Source organism: Lagopus muta, chromosome 5, assembly GCF_023343835.1.
Source record: "Lagopus muta isolate bLagMut1 chromosome 5, bLagMut1 primary, whole genome shotgun sequence".
Taxonomy (NCBI): domain Eukaryota; kingdom Metazoa; phylum Chordata; class Aves; order Galliformes; family Phasianidae; genus Lagopus; species Lagopus muta.
Window position 1 is genome coordinate 5,553,131 of NC_064437.1, and position 13,704 is coordinate 5,566,834.

The 13,704-nt window shown below is 38.2% G+C and overlaps 1 protein-coding gene and 1 long non-coding RNA gene across 3 annotated transcripts; one reads left to right on the forward strand and one right to left on the reverse strand.

The window, feature by feature from the left end:
• Positions 1 to 4,834: 4,834 nt before the first annotated feature.
• LOC125694150 (uncharacterized) lies at positions 4,835 to 13,001 on the forward strand. 2 transcript variants are annotated; one of them, XR_007377427.1, is made up of 6 exons: positions 4,835 to 4,933; positions 5,309 to 5,376; positions 6,583 to 6,693; positions 7,125 to 7,264; positions 10,459 to 10,560; positions 12,598 to 13,001. It is a non-coding gene; the product is annotated as an uncharacterized LOC125694150 (long non-coding RNA). The 2 variants fall into 2 exon arrangements; XR_007377428.1 differs by lacking the exon at positions 12,598 to 13,001 and adding an exon at positions 11,313 to 11,431.
• On the reverse strand, positions 4,927 to 13,270 carry GPX7 (glutathione peroxidase 7). Its single transcript, XM_048946919.1, has 3 exons — positions 13,008 to 13,270; positions 7,189 to 7,450; positions 4,927 to 5,398 (listed from the first exon to the last, which is right to left on the reverse strand). The coding sequence occupies exons 1-3, from the start codon at positions 13,212 to 13,214 to the stop codon at positions 5,235 to 5,237; spliced, it is 633 nt and encodes a 210-aa protein (XP_048802876.1). The 5' UTR covers positions 13,215 to 13,270; the 3' UTR covers positions 4,927 to 5,234.
• Positions 13,271 to 13,704: the final 434 nt, after the last annotated feature.

A 13,704-nucleotide genomic window follows, 5' to 3' on the forward strand; every position in this document is an offset into this window, starting at 1 on the left:
AAGATGTAGTTCAAGGATTTCCTTCCATTCCACATGTGTCTGCTATGTAGCTTTAGTGTGGTTCAGAATTAGTTTTTAGATCTGTGTTTTTAGTGCCTCTTCCATCAGTGTGTTTGCAAGCTCTTTCCTGTTTTGCCAGTGATGTTTTTACTCCAGAGTGTATTAATACTGTGTCACAGAGAACACCTGATTTGTCTGCTAACTCAACTCCTTCCACGAATGAGTCAGACATAAGCTTGTTAAGTTTAATTTGGCTCTATGAATAGCTGCAGTATACATTTACATGCATATTTGGTTGTGTATGGGAACTGCTGAGTCACAGCCTGAACCACTGATTGAGCACCTGGGGAATGGACCTGGTCAGCCTTGGAAGCACAGGTGAAGGCAATTCAGCTGTGAGACCGGAATGGGTGGAGCCTGGCTGCAAATCTCTGAGACCTCGTTTAAGGGCTGACTGCCACTGGGGAAGGATCTTTGGTGGAGCTTTCTCCTGCAAACCTGGAATCTTGTGATACAGGTGAGCAATCTTCTTCCCTTCCCTTATACCATCTTTCTATTGTGCTTGTCCTTCTGTCAATTCCCCTCTGGTGAAACACCTTTTTCCCATTGTATTGATCTGTCCAATTGCCATTGGTTGATTCAAGAATTGAAGATAGCGTAAAATTTGCTTTTGCTTAATCATATGGCTTTCTAGTCTTTGAAAAGTACTATGTTCAGTTAGTTATTGAAGTGGATGCTAATTTGTTTCTAACGATGAACTTGGTACCATTCAAGAGAGAAATTTTTTGGTTTGCTAATGGTATTTCAGACCAGAATAACTTGAGTGAAACATCATTAGTGTATAACAAAAATACCAGAGGTAGATACAAGGATAACTAGGCTGCTTAGTGTTGATCTCATTATAATGCTCTGCTCCATTGTTTTGTTTCAATGTAATATATTCCATTTCATAACTGTTTGGAATTTTTGCAGGCCTGATTTTCCGTGCTTTGTGAGACAAACTTCTGGAACTTTGAAATGGTCTTGTCTGATTTTTAATATCATACTTAGACCTTCAAATGACTTCTTTCTTCTCTGGCATGCCCTGGGGGATATGTGACTGAGCACAGTCATGAGTCTATGTGGTTAGTTTAACATTTAAATTGGCTTGCAAAGAGTTTACACCTTCAGATTTGCAAGCTGTAGGAGATCAAGTCTTAAGTTATCAACATAATCTCTCTCCATGCATCAATGCTCATCTGTTAAGGCAAACTCCTATTTTCTCTGTAAAGCAGACAGGCTGCAAAGCAGCTAGTCTCATGCTATAAATTCAGTGCTGTTGTACAGTTTTCAGGACCTGCTGGAGGAAAAAAAGTAATTTCAGATCTCTGCACGATGACAAGTAGTCTCAACACAATTTTGTTTGCAATTTTTTTTGGAGCAGGTAGTCATGAAGAACTAGATGTAAACTAATCTGCAGCCAAGAATATTTACTTTTCCTCTGTAGCTTTCATTAAAAGACCAAAACATTTGTTCTGCAGGCTAGAATTCCAATGTGACAAAAGGTGGAATACATGCCATGTGCTCAATCATAAAAATGTTTGTTAACTTCAGAGAGAGTATTCATGTGCTGAAAGCCATGTACCTGTTCACATTTCAAAGCCTGCGTTTGTAATACTAATTCTCTTTAAATTGGCAATTTGTTAAGAACAGCACCAACCCCGTATTGTTCATAACACTCAGGTGTCTGCTCAGACTTCACACTGCAGAATTTCTTAGCTCCCTGAAATAATAACATCAACAATTACAGCCTCACTGTTCTTTGACAGAAACCCTTTGAAAATCTTGTCAGCAAACGTTATTTTTACCTCAGCAAAAACACAATGTACAGGTCCCCTGCTCTTAACCCTAGGATGCTTTAAGAAAAATTTAGTCCTGTCCAATTGCAGTGTTATTGATGAGGGAAAGCTTTTTTTCCCTTGCTTTGTAATGCCTTTAAAGCAGCCCAGAGATTATTTGTCCATGTAGAATGAACTCTTTCCAACTGGTCATTGACATAACATCTTTTTAGGCTTTCAGTATTATATATATTACAGTATAGGGAATGCAAGACCACACTTAAGTAAGTCCAGGTGTCTATTTGAAGTTTGTTGGAAATATCCAAATAATTTTCTAGGGCGGTTTCTCTGATAAAGCAGATTTTATTTGCAGTTGCAATGGCGGGCCTCCTGCAAGCAGGAGAGCCCCGGGAAAACAGTGTTCCATCTTTTATCCCCTGTTGCCCACTGCTGATCTCTTTCTCCCCTGGTTCCTCATTGGCTGAGTACTGCAGGTTCACACTCTTTCGCGACGCTTCACCAATCATACAAACACCAAGTAGACACAAATCTTTGCCGCCCAAACACGAATGTCTTACTTGTTTAATTGACTTCTAACAATTGCTTTCTTAACAAATGTTTGGTCATAACTTTTCAGATGTCAGTTTTACAATGTAAACATAGACATAGCCTCAATTGTTTAATTACCCCCTAACATTTGTGCCCTTTCACACTGGGTCATTGTTCTGGTCATTCATCTGTCCTTGCGTAGAGATAAGCTCGGAATGAGGATAGAGGGCAGTATCTTGGAGCCTGTCTATGGCATCCTAACATTCCCACAAGGTGGGACAGTTCTGCTTTGTGTAAAGGCCCTGACTCCTTGAGTGTTTATTAAATGTATTTGCTTTTGCCAGTCTAATGAATGACCTTACAGTATGTTTCCTAGTTCAGAATACTATACCCACATCGATTAGAACATTCAGAATCTATTGCAGCTTTGTGAGAAAGTATTTGTTAGGTAATTCGGTAACTGTGTTTCTAAAATATGTTACTAACATGTATATGGTATTCTTACTTTCCACATCAGCTATTTCTAAGGATATGTTACAGGTTAATTCTTTAGATCAATTGCCCTTTTCAATGTTCAATGCAGAAACAACACTTTCACTTTCCACAGGTTGGACATTCTGAATCGAAATAAAGAGGGCTTAAAATGTCTTGCAAAGCACAATCTGGGCTCATCAGGGCTTCAGGTAATAGAAACATCTGTTCTATGGAAAATACTTCTGGCTCTTGCTTTCTGCTAACAGCGTTTTAGAGCACTGCATTGGCATAAGTGGACAAAAAAGATAAATAACTATAGTCATAAGAGCTCCTTTCCTAATAGTTGGGTTCTTTGTCCCAGCACACTGCTGGCCTAGTCTGATTCTGCTCTGTCACTTTACTTTGTAGCAGCTGTCCTGAGTGATTGATGTAAGCATAGACTGAATGACTGAATGGATGGTGGCATCCACTTTCCTCTCCATCAGAGGAAAATAGAGACATGTTCACTGCCACTTGCAGCAATTTCCTGTTCTGAAGCTATGCTCCAAGAGAGAATTAGCTGATACAGCTTGGAGTATGCTCATTAGTTTCAATATAACTGAACGTTTCCATCCTCTATTTATCCCAAAGAGTCTTTGATTACAAACTGTCTTTTCATTTCTTTTCCCCTTCTCTTATGTGATCTCTTTTTTTTTTTTTCTTTTGTACTTCTATTACTTCTTCCTTTTATTTTCTCACATCTTTTTTTTTTTCCTACCACCCCCAACTAAAAATTAAAACCCCCACACCTGGGGTTTTTCATTCTTTCAGGGAAATTCAGCTTGCTTTGTACAGTACAATCTCTGTCCCTCAGGGCCATTCTTCAAACCCTAAAACATCTCCAGCTCTTTTCTTCCTTAGGCCAGGCTATGTCATGTGTCCAAGACCTCAGAAGTGAGCAGCTGTTAAAGCATGGGGTTGTAATGGACTCTGAGATCAATTCTTTTATTTCCAGTAGTTCTTCAGTACTCCATTTCCCCTTTTTTTTTTTCTGCAAGCCAGTGCATGCCATAATGCCTGCCTTTGATTTCAGCTGAAGACTGTTTGCATGCTGAAGAGCTATTCCAGCTCATCATGCCATTATAACTTCGTACCATGGCCAGAGCATTTAAGGCTTATTTATGTACTCGAGCCCTGACAACTGCATGGACAAATACTGTTTTTGCTACTTTAAAAAGCATTACAAAGCACCAAAAAGGCTTTCAATTGTCAATAATACTGCCGTTGGACAAGACTGGCTTCTTCCTGAGTTTAAAAGCAAGGGACCTGTACATTTTGTTTTTATTGATGAAAAGAGTTCTTGCTGACAAGATTTTCAGTGGATTTCTGTCAAAGAACAATGGGCTGTAATTATTATTGTTATTATTTTAGTATGCACTAATAACCTCTGCAGTGTGAAGTTTGAATAGGTGCCTGAGTGCTACCTTTGAAACAAGGGTACAACTAAACATTTGCAACATTGAATAATATAGCATTATGCAACAGTCAAATGTTTGGAGAATGTGCTTCATAGGAAAATGTTAATTCTTTAGTGTTTGTACATGCAGCCAAATCAGATGGTGTTATAAATTCCAAAATAAACTTAGAATCAATTATAGGAGGTAAGAGTAAGTCTTCTAAGCCACAGTGCTGCTAAAAGAAAGCAACAGCCATCCCAGATAGGCTCTCATCCTCCAGATGTTCCGATGGCTTTTTATGTTATCTGATAATCCTTATTGGATGAAAAAATGCTGAGATCTTACAGCTTTTGAAGAGTTTTTACAGAGGCTTTGTATTCTGTTTCTTTTAAGTTTCATGGATATGTTTTCCTCAGGCCCTTGACAACTGACCTTCCAGTGAAATATTTGACCTTCATAATTAGAAAAACATACAATGAAGTTGGTTTGGACGAGACGTATCTGTTTTTTGTCCTCTTCCTAACACATACCTTAAATCACTCACACACTTTTTATTCTTTTTCATTTAGATAGTGATCAAAATATGACAACAGAATTTTAGATGTGAGAAATATTCCAGCTGGGAAATTCTTGTTACTCTGATCCTGTTTGCTAGAGGTATGTTAACTGGCTTTGTGTAGTGTTACAAACTAGCAGTAATTTGAATTGGGAATTAAAAAGTTGCTGATGCAACCTTCTTTCTTGGAAGGGCCAAATAGAATATATCTGGGGATAGCAAAAATGAAATAAAAAAGTAATTAAATTTTAAATTTCTGGTTTTTGCATTCTGAAGGTGGTGAATATCAATTCAACTGGTCATGTTTTCTCTTCTGCATATTCTCTCTTTTGGAATGTGAAAAGACAGAGCGCATTCCTAATTCTCAATAAAGATGTAATTGACCTGCTGTGATTTTGAAAGTCATAATTCATCTTTTTTCTTCAGGATGATTTTCCTCACAAGTTCTGTAACATGAGGTCTTATTTCTTCGACAGAGACAGTAGAGTCCCAGGCCTTTACTACTTTCCCATTGGGGTCTACCAAGTATTTCCAGAAGTTCCAGGTTGGTTCTTCTCCTGTAGAATCTACAGGAAGGGGGGGAAAAAAAAGGAAAAATGAAAGAAAGTCATGTTAACCAGTTCTTCAGTTCTTATTAGTACCAATCTGATGATTACCAAAGGAAGGAGGAATGTCAAATCAAAAAGAGGGTGTTCAGAGTGAATGTTAAAATGATGTCTGACAGGGAGATTTAACTAGACATTAGTCCCCTGGCAAATGATGGAAGCACAGTCAAGCTTGAGACAGAAGAAAGGACTGTAGTCATGAGAGAGACATGTGTATGTTACTCTAAGGATAGTTTAAAACAGTTGAAGACTGAATTTTGGATATTAAAAAAAAATCTAACTGCACTGGGAGCGACAAGTTGTTTGCTTATCCAGAATTTTTCCTCCACAAACACCTGGTATTATATGCTTCAGAAGAATGTTTCAAGAAATGCTGTGTGAAGAAGTAACAAGGTAAAGGTTTCCTGCTAATTCTCATATACTACTCTCTCACTCCATGACTACGTATTCATTTCACGGCAGTGGTATTTTTAGCCTTTACGGTCTTTTACATAACTAACAAAATGTTTGCAATTTTGAGTAAGACAAGGAGTCTCATTACACTAAAGGCACAAGTACAGACCCTACAGACAAATTAGCATCTTTTTCCACTGATTATACAATAGACAAAATTCTCATATGGGATCCAAAGATATTTCAGAGTATTCTCAATATACAGACAGGCCTACGTGGTTGACTGGTTGTTAAGCTGCAACAAACATAGTGACTCCAGCAGCTTCCCTTTGTGTGTGGGCAAACAGGGAAGGAATGCAAGTTTCATGGACACATCGGTAGTGACAACCTCAAAGGGAAAAACAGAAATGGAAGAGCATGAAGAGAATTAAAGGGAATTTTTTTCTAGCAGAAAGAGCTACCTGGGGGGAGGATTGCTTTAGGTAGCCAAAAATAGTAGTGGAACTCCCTTAAATTTGGCGATGTATGGGAGAACATTGTGGTGTCGGAGAGAATAAAAAGTGGCATGGTTCTTGGCAGCTTGGCAGCTTGTGATACTGTGTCATCTTGGTCTTTATTATAGGTAATTCCTGGAAGTAATTTCTTTAGCATTAGATAAAGGCTGTCATTTAAGTCTGGCATTTAACTGGTATTTTAGAGTGTTCATTCAGTGAATGAAAAAGTGTCTTGATAGAGAATATTCTGTTTCACAGTGTATTTTGTAAGCTGTCTGCCAAGAATGAACAAAGCCTCTTCAAGTAGCATTTAGCTATAATGCAGATCACAACTGGAAGAACAGTACAGTATGGCTGTTGCAATGTTTGGTAAGAAATGAGGAAGCAAGTATTCAAGATTAACTCTTGGTGGCTGGTTTCACTTTTTGGTGAAGAAGTAAATCATGTAGGCACTTTGCTTCTGCTTATCCTAAAGATCATTAGATGAATCTTTAAATCCAACCTGCAGCAGCTGTATCACAGGAGAACCACTTAAAAGATTACAAAGTGGAAAAATGAAGATCAGGTGTTGCATGCATGTAGGAGAATATTTCAAGACAGAAGAAGTGACTAGCTCTTACTGCGCATTTGTTATTGTAGAGTTCTTCATCCCTTGAAATATTTTTTAAAGGCTAGACAAACCTGCTGTAGTGACATAGAAGTCCTGCCTTGTGCGGGAGGGTGGACTCAGTGACTTCTGACTTCTGACTATTCTGTGCTGTGGTGCTGTGTGCTCAGTCATAGGTATTCTTTTTAATCAGACAGTATCCTGTGTCAGGAATTCTACACTGGGGAAACAACCCATTGCTGTTCCAGATTACTCACCAATTAAGTATTTGAAGGCAGGAATTGCACCAGCTCCACTGACTGCAACTTTGCTGAACATAGGAAAGGAGGCACCGTAAGTCTTTCGTGCAAAACTCTCTATTTCTTTGTTGGTGTCTGGTTCTTGCTGCCCAAACTGATTGCATGGGAATGCCAGCACATTGAAATGATATGGGCCGAGGTCTTTCTGTAACTGTTGTAAGGCCTTGTAGTGACTATCTGTAAACCCACATTCACTTGCAACGTTGACAACTAATGACACCTGAAGAAGAAGAGGATGAGAGATTAAAAAATGCTGCACATGTCATTTTTCCAACAAACAGGCTGGGATGCAGCTCAGTTTCAAAAAACGAGATTTTCTGCAGAACTGTGACTGAACACTCATGTTTGAAACTGCATTAAGTCTTGTTTACTACAGCAAGATTTAAAATATGTATTTCTCTTATGAATTACCACTGGGCAACTGTGAAGATAATCAACAAACTATTAAGTAATCTTAATTTCCAGTTATGGAGAGCTGCTTTGCTCTGCATTTTGGATAGTTTCTAAGCATTCTTAAGAAGTGACCATTCAGCTGAGCAATACTCAGTTGCCTGAAAGAAATCTGCAACATTAATGGTTGTTATCGATTGTCCGTTTATCTGTTGTACAGCATCTGTTGTGCAACATCTTTTCTTGTAAAGAATTTAGTACTCAGAGCTGGCTGATCCATTTATCACTGCCAGTGTAGATGTGCTGGCAGTGATAAATGCATGCATGCAATTTCTAGATTGTCTACTCATTTATGACAGAATGGCAACATATGAAATATGAAGGTTACTGCCCCAATTACAGATCCAAAGCAGTGAAGAATGTGCCCATTTTAGAGTTTTCTCAAGAGTAGAATAAAGCTGAATATTGCAGTCCTTTTAGATACAGTATGATTTTATTAATAAAAGTAGCAGTATGCAGCTTACGGTGAGGTTTCTTTACATATAACTACATTATATTCTTTTTTCAAACCATTCTTTAAGAGTAATCAGCCAATGCAAACATTATACCACCTAGTTTACACTGAATCCAGTGGGTTTCTACAGATGATACATCAGCCTAGAAGTTGGTGCTTCATTTTAAATTGAAAAAAAAAAAAAAAAAGTTCAGTCATCATGGCCAGTATGTTCCCCAGTATTGCTACAACAACAGCAGCTATTCACATCAATCTTCCTGCAATAGTTAGGAAGCTTCATGGAAGCTGGCATGTTGGCTTCATTACTGTCAGTGTGAGACAGCAGTGCTGAAGGGCCCAGAGCAGCAAAAGGGGAACCTGAAGCCTGGACGTGTTAATTGACCTGATCCAAGTTACACAGCAAATACACAGCAAAAAAAGTAAAATATATATATATATACATGAAAAATACAGGACTACTAATAACATTTAGTCTCAAACCCAAATTCTCAGGTAAAAGCTCATAATCTGGGTAAGATATGGAATGATAGGGTGAAGTTCCTGTAGGTGCAGGAAGCAGTAAAGAGAAAGCTAAGGTAAGTTGGCGTTTATAATTTCTTATGTTAAACATCAACATGTTGTGCATTTTCTGCCTTGTGTAGGTATGTGGCTATATTTCAAGTGTTTTCTGAGCAGCCCTATTTGTTTTCCCTGGAAAACAGAAAGGTAATCTTCTAAAGTAGAAGCTGATGCAATCTTTGTGTTGTAGTGTGTCAACAAAATACTGAGCAATCCCTCTAAACTTGCACATGAAATACTATCTGGAGCCATCTAGCTAAGTTTCAAAGCACCGCAGTCATTCAAACTACATTTAAGATCTCTACTTGAAAATTTAAATATATGCCATATAATTAAGGATTTTCTCTCCTCTCTGTTTCCCATTCCCTCTCCTCCCCTCTCCTTTTTTGTTTTTGAGAAGACACAATGATTTCATGATGCATTCTTGTCATAAATTGTATTCTGAATAGAATGATTATTTAAAAGCCTTTACCTAGCTATCTCATAAGTGTTTCTGTCTGGTACCACAAGTGATCAAAATGTGGTAACTTGTATTTTTTGTTTACTTTTAATAAATAACAGCTGTTCTTGTTCTCATTAAGAGATTGTACTTTGACGACTATTAATGATTTAAATTAAACTCAATACTCTCTGTGACTTTTCTCCCACCTTAGGCTCTGAGAGTGCAAGTCAAGCACACCACCTAGTGTGCAATGCCAACAATTCAACTGAACCTTTCAAAACCAATTTAATCTGAATTCTATATAAACTGTTGTCTTTTAATATTATCCTTTCCTTAGGAAACCTATGCATTCCAGTAGTGAACTCATCTATTCAACACTGCAAATTCAGATCTTGGTTTACTTGATGTTTACACAGTGTACCCTAGAGATTTAAGAATCTGCTATCACCTTTAAAGTATTTCTTTCTTTTATCAGAAATGGTAGATGCTTATGTTCTTAACTGTCCCTATCTGGCTGATGAAAAGATCAGCTACAAATGTTAAATTAAACTGACTCAATTGTTACCTTCATGGATTAAAGTAGCAATTATTATAGCAATTATTTGTACAGTAATTAAGTATCAATATCCAGTACTTATACATGTTCCATAATACTGCATTCTCAGACTGCAGAGAGCTATGATGCAAGGTGCCTGGCATTGCTTTCCACAATAAAATAATGCTGTACGTTGTACAGTGCCTAGTGCTTTAGAAGATTATAGTACCTTTGCTTCAGGATTCCCAAAGAACTGTCCTAGCAGTGCTATACTGCACCCCAGCACACTGTATGTATTGTGTGGTAGGCAGGAAGGCAGACAGGTTGGTACTGTTGTACCAACATCTGGATGAGTATAAATACAGCAGGGAACAGCTGATGTGAGCTTTCTAACTCCCAGACAGATGTATTTTTGGAAAGAATACTGCTTCATACTTAGAGCCCGTCTGATAGAGATGATAATTTAAAATATAAACTTTATTAAAACAGGTGTTCTGGTAAAACAAATCTTATCTGCATCCCATTGGTTCTTTTCAACTGATCATCACTATTCCTCATGTTTAAAGTAGATGGAGTAGATGGTAGCCTGGACAAAGCATAGCATGATCACCTTCTCATGCAGTGGAGTAAAACAACCAACTTTTTGATCTACTGCACTTGTGGTACTTTTTTTCAGTTGTAGTATTGCTCTCCTCCTCTGCTTTCAGGTAGGTGTAGTACCAGACCAAATCTGTAGCACATACGTAAACTTCTAGCATTCTGCAAATGGTATTTCTTATATCCCCACAGGAAGAAAAATCTTCCATCATCTCTTTTTAATATTTTTATTCAAGTGGAGGACAGGTTATATCTGTACATATTTACATCAGGAAAAAAGAGTATTTCAGAATTGTAAGTAGTACCTTTCTTATTTACTATATGATCAATGGTACTTCTAATTTGTATCAAGATGCACTTGAATGGAATGGAAGTTGAATTAATATCAATCAGCCTCGCTTTTTTTTCTTGGTAAGAGCAATTATCCCTATGATCTGAATACATAATTTAGATTAATAATGAGTTACTGAAGAACCTGCAAGTCATGAATTGCACTGTTTATTTCTACTCAGCATGGCTCTTGTGTTTTTAGGATTTACAGACTTTTTTTGGTCTCCTTTGGAAACCTGATTTTTTTTCAATTCTTGGTTAGCTTCTAGACTACAAATTACATAATTATTTAAATAAATTAGCTGAATGACTGAGCTGAAGAAATGCTTCCTCTATGTCTGCCAGAAAGCTTAATGCTGTTAAAAGCTGGTTCAGCAATTAGCAGACTTGTTCCAAAGGCTAACTAGTGCCACACTCACTTTAAATTACCAGCAGCACATACATAGCACTGATATATTACTTGTGCTCTTTTAATTGCTTCAAAATATTATGATAAACCTTATGTTAATATTACTTATCTAGATTTAAGAAGGTTTATTCTAAGAAATAAGTGTTTAACCTTTGTTTCCTTGATACTGAACTCTGATGACACAATGGCAGAAAGTGGAATGGCTCATTATTATAAAGTAATTTAAAATTCTGCATGTGCATTCACAAAGAGCAGTTGAAATGAATACTGATCGGATCTCTGAATGCCAATCTTTTGCTCCACATAGAAGCTGGTCATCACCTGTTTTAGAATGCGTTCTTCCATAAGGCTTAGCAGAGATCAAGGAGGAACACCGCTGATGGTGCTAATCTTTTTCAAGGTGTGGCTCAAGATCTCCCCCTTAGAAAGCCTGTTACTCCTCGAGGACGGTGTGCTGTCATAGCACCAGTGGAGATAGAGATGCACGCACTAATCCTAGTGCAGCCATGAGATACCAGAGCAGGCTCAGCAACATGCTAGGGTGGGGGCAAACAGCCACAGAACTCAGCAGGGTGGCTGGAAAGAGTGCCTCCAGTTTCACCCCTTTACTCCTTTCTATGTAGATTCTGGCTCTGAAGTAAAGCTACAGGTGGTATTTGCTTATTCAGACAGATTAGTAGATGATGTGTAGAAAAAACATGGCCTTGTGACAGGTTTTATTGACAGAGACTTTGGAAGGAACTCTTTATAAACAAAGCAAATATTGCATAGACTGCATGTTTTGCTTTTTCCGAGACAGATATTTGAGTGTGCATTTGACCAGTTCTGCTCTGTCTTCTAACCAAATTGTGAACGGAGGAGGACTTTGACCAGCTAAAGTTTAATGCCTCTCATTTGGTTTAAATCCACCAGTATTTCTCTTTACTCAGCTGTTCAGGAAAGTATATTCCTCTTTCTATGGGCCCTCTCTTGTCTTCCTGCAAATGTTTTAGTGACTCACCACTGTGGACCAGTGGGCACAATAACCTGAGTGAAGTAACTGAGGAGGGTGAAAAGGATAGTGGGAACAGAGCTGAAGCTAAGAGTGAAAGTGAAAGCAGTGCCTGCCTTTTTTGGTAGCATCACATAAGATGCACCTCTTGAGTGCTAAGGGTGGAGGCTGTGGGCTTTGTGTTGTTTTGTTTTCTCTAATTTCTGAATCTATCTGCAAGAACTTTATGCCCCTTTTCTTATTCTAACCTCTCTTTACTCTTACTGAGACTAAGCATCTCAGATTGTCAAATGGCTGAAAAACAATCAGATTACATACAGGACAATTGTTTTTAAACTGGTAAGCTCTGCCCAGAACTCATTAACGTAACATTTAAATGAAATTTAAAGACATCATAAAAAATGTTTTCTTGCTCATCTTGTTGTTATCCTAAAATCAACAAGTAGAATGTAGCGTGATGTGCTGCATTTTCACCATGCTCTTACACAAAAATAACTGTCAATAAATCATTCACCTTTTACCACTGTATTACTTATTATGGTGAAATTTGTTAACTCCATTAACCACTGATTAGTTTTTGTTTTTTTTTTTTTTAATGCAGAGCTTTAAAAGAATGGAATCCAGGAAAAAAAAAATTTACTAAAACTCATGCAGTTAAAAGGCAGAAATAAGTTCCAAAAGTAATATGTACAAAGATAACGTGCTTTAAGTTTAATAGCTGCCATCCAGTGCAATTCATCCTGCTGCACAAAGGACAGGCATGCAGGCAAACCCTGCTTGCCACGTATGCAGGGAGCAGCGTGCAGAAGGAACACTCTGACACACAGAGGTGAGACCTGCAAATGCTTTATTTAAAGAGTGCAAAGACCTACGGAGCGATATCAAAGCAAGCACGGGCAACATTCCAGTTCAAGAGTTGCAAATGCAAATCTATCTGCATGCATCGGGTTGAAGTCCAACCTCTCCCTCCCCCCTTCGGTTTCCACAGACATGCGAGGAGCGTGCACTTACCGAGCCCCTGTATTTCTCCAGAGATACTAGTTTGCCCCTGATATTTACAACTTTAAAAGTGTAAAAATCAGTCTCTTTCTGCTGAGTGGTGGAAAATGCTAAGAGCAGGAGTGCTGTAATTGCAAGGAGCATGGCTAGAGGAATGAGAAAAACTTTAGGGAAGGAAGAGGAAGGCTTGTGCTCCACACTGCCCTCAGGATCTAGCATGCTGCACGACCCAGCTGCAAACACTTGCCACAAAAGCAAAGCCCTGCCGGAAAGAAGAGACTGCTGCAAACGAAACTTTTGCAACAGTCTGGATATTGCAAAGAGCACAGAATCATAAAATCCTTAAGGTTGGAAAGCACCACTAGGGTCATCTAATTCAACCATAATTTAACAGAGTCTGTGTCTATGCAAGACCTCATGGGCAGGTATTTATGGAGCAGCCAAATACGAAAAGAGAGTGTCTCCTTGCCGTAGTGATGTGTCAAGTGAGGCCTTTTATGGGTACAGCCTGAACTGAAGTGCTAGTTCTTTGGCCCGAGAATAGCAAGATGGTATGCATCTGTGGAATGTCAGATGTACAGATTTTCTTTAACTATGTCCTAGGAAAATAAGGGAGTTCTGTGATTTTTTCTGATGGACTTGCAAGAGCATTTATTTTTTTTTTTTAGTATACTAACTATAAGCATCTAGTAACTGGTGTAATGTCAAA

What these genes read in the sequence shown, in the direction of transcription:
- GPX7 (XM_048946919.1), bottom strand. Translation starts at nt 13,214, where the DNA reads ATGCTAGATCCTGAGGGCAGTGTGGAGCACAAGCCTTCCTCTTCCTTC. An exon ending in TGGAGAAATACAGGGGCTCG is followed by an intron (nt 7,451 to 13,007) that starts GTAAGTGCACGC and finishes CTTCTTCTTCAG; the next exon opens with GTGTCATTAGTTGTCAACGT. An exon ending in TGCCTTCAAATACTTAATTG is followed by an intron (nt 5,399 to 7,188) that starts GTGAGTAATCTG and finishes CCCTTCCTGTAG; the next exon opens with ATTCTACAGGAGAAGAACCA.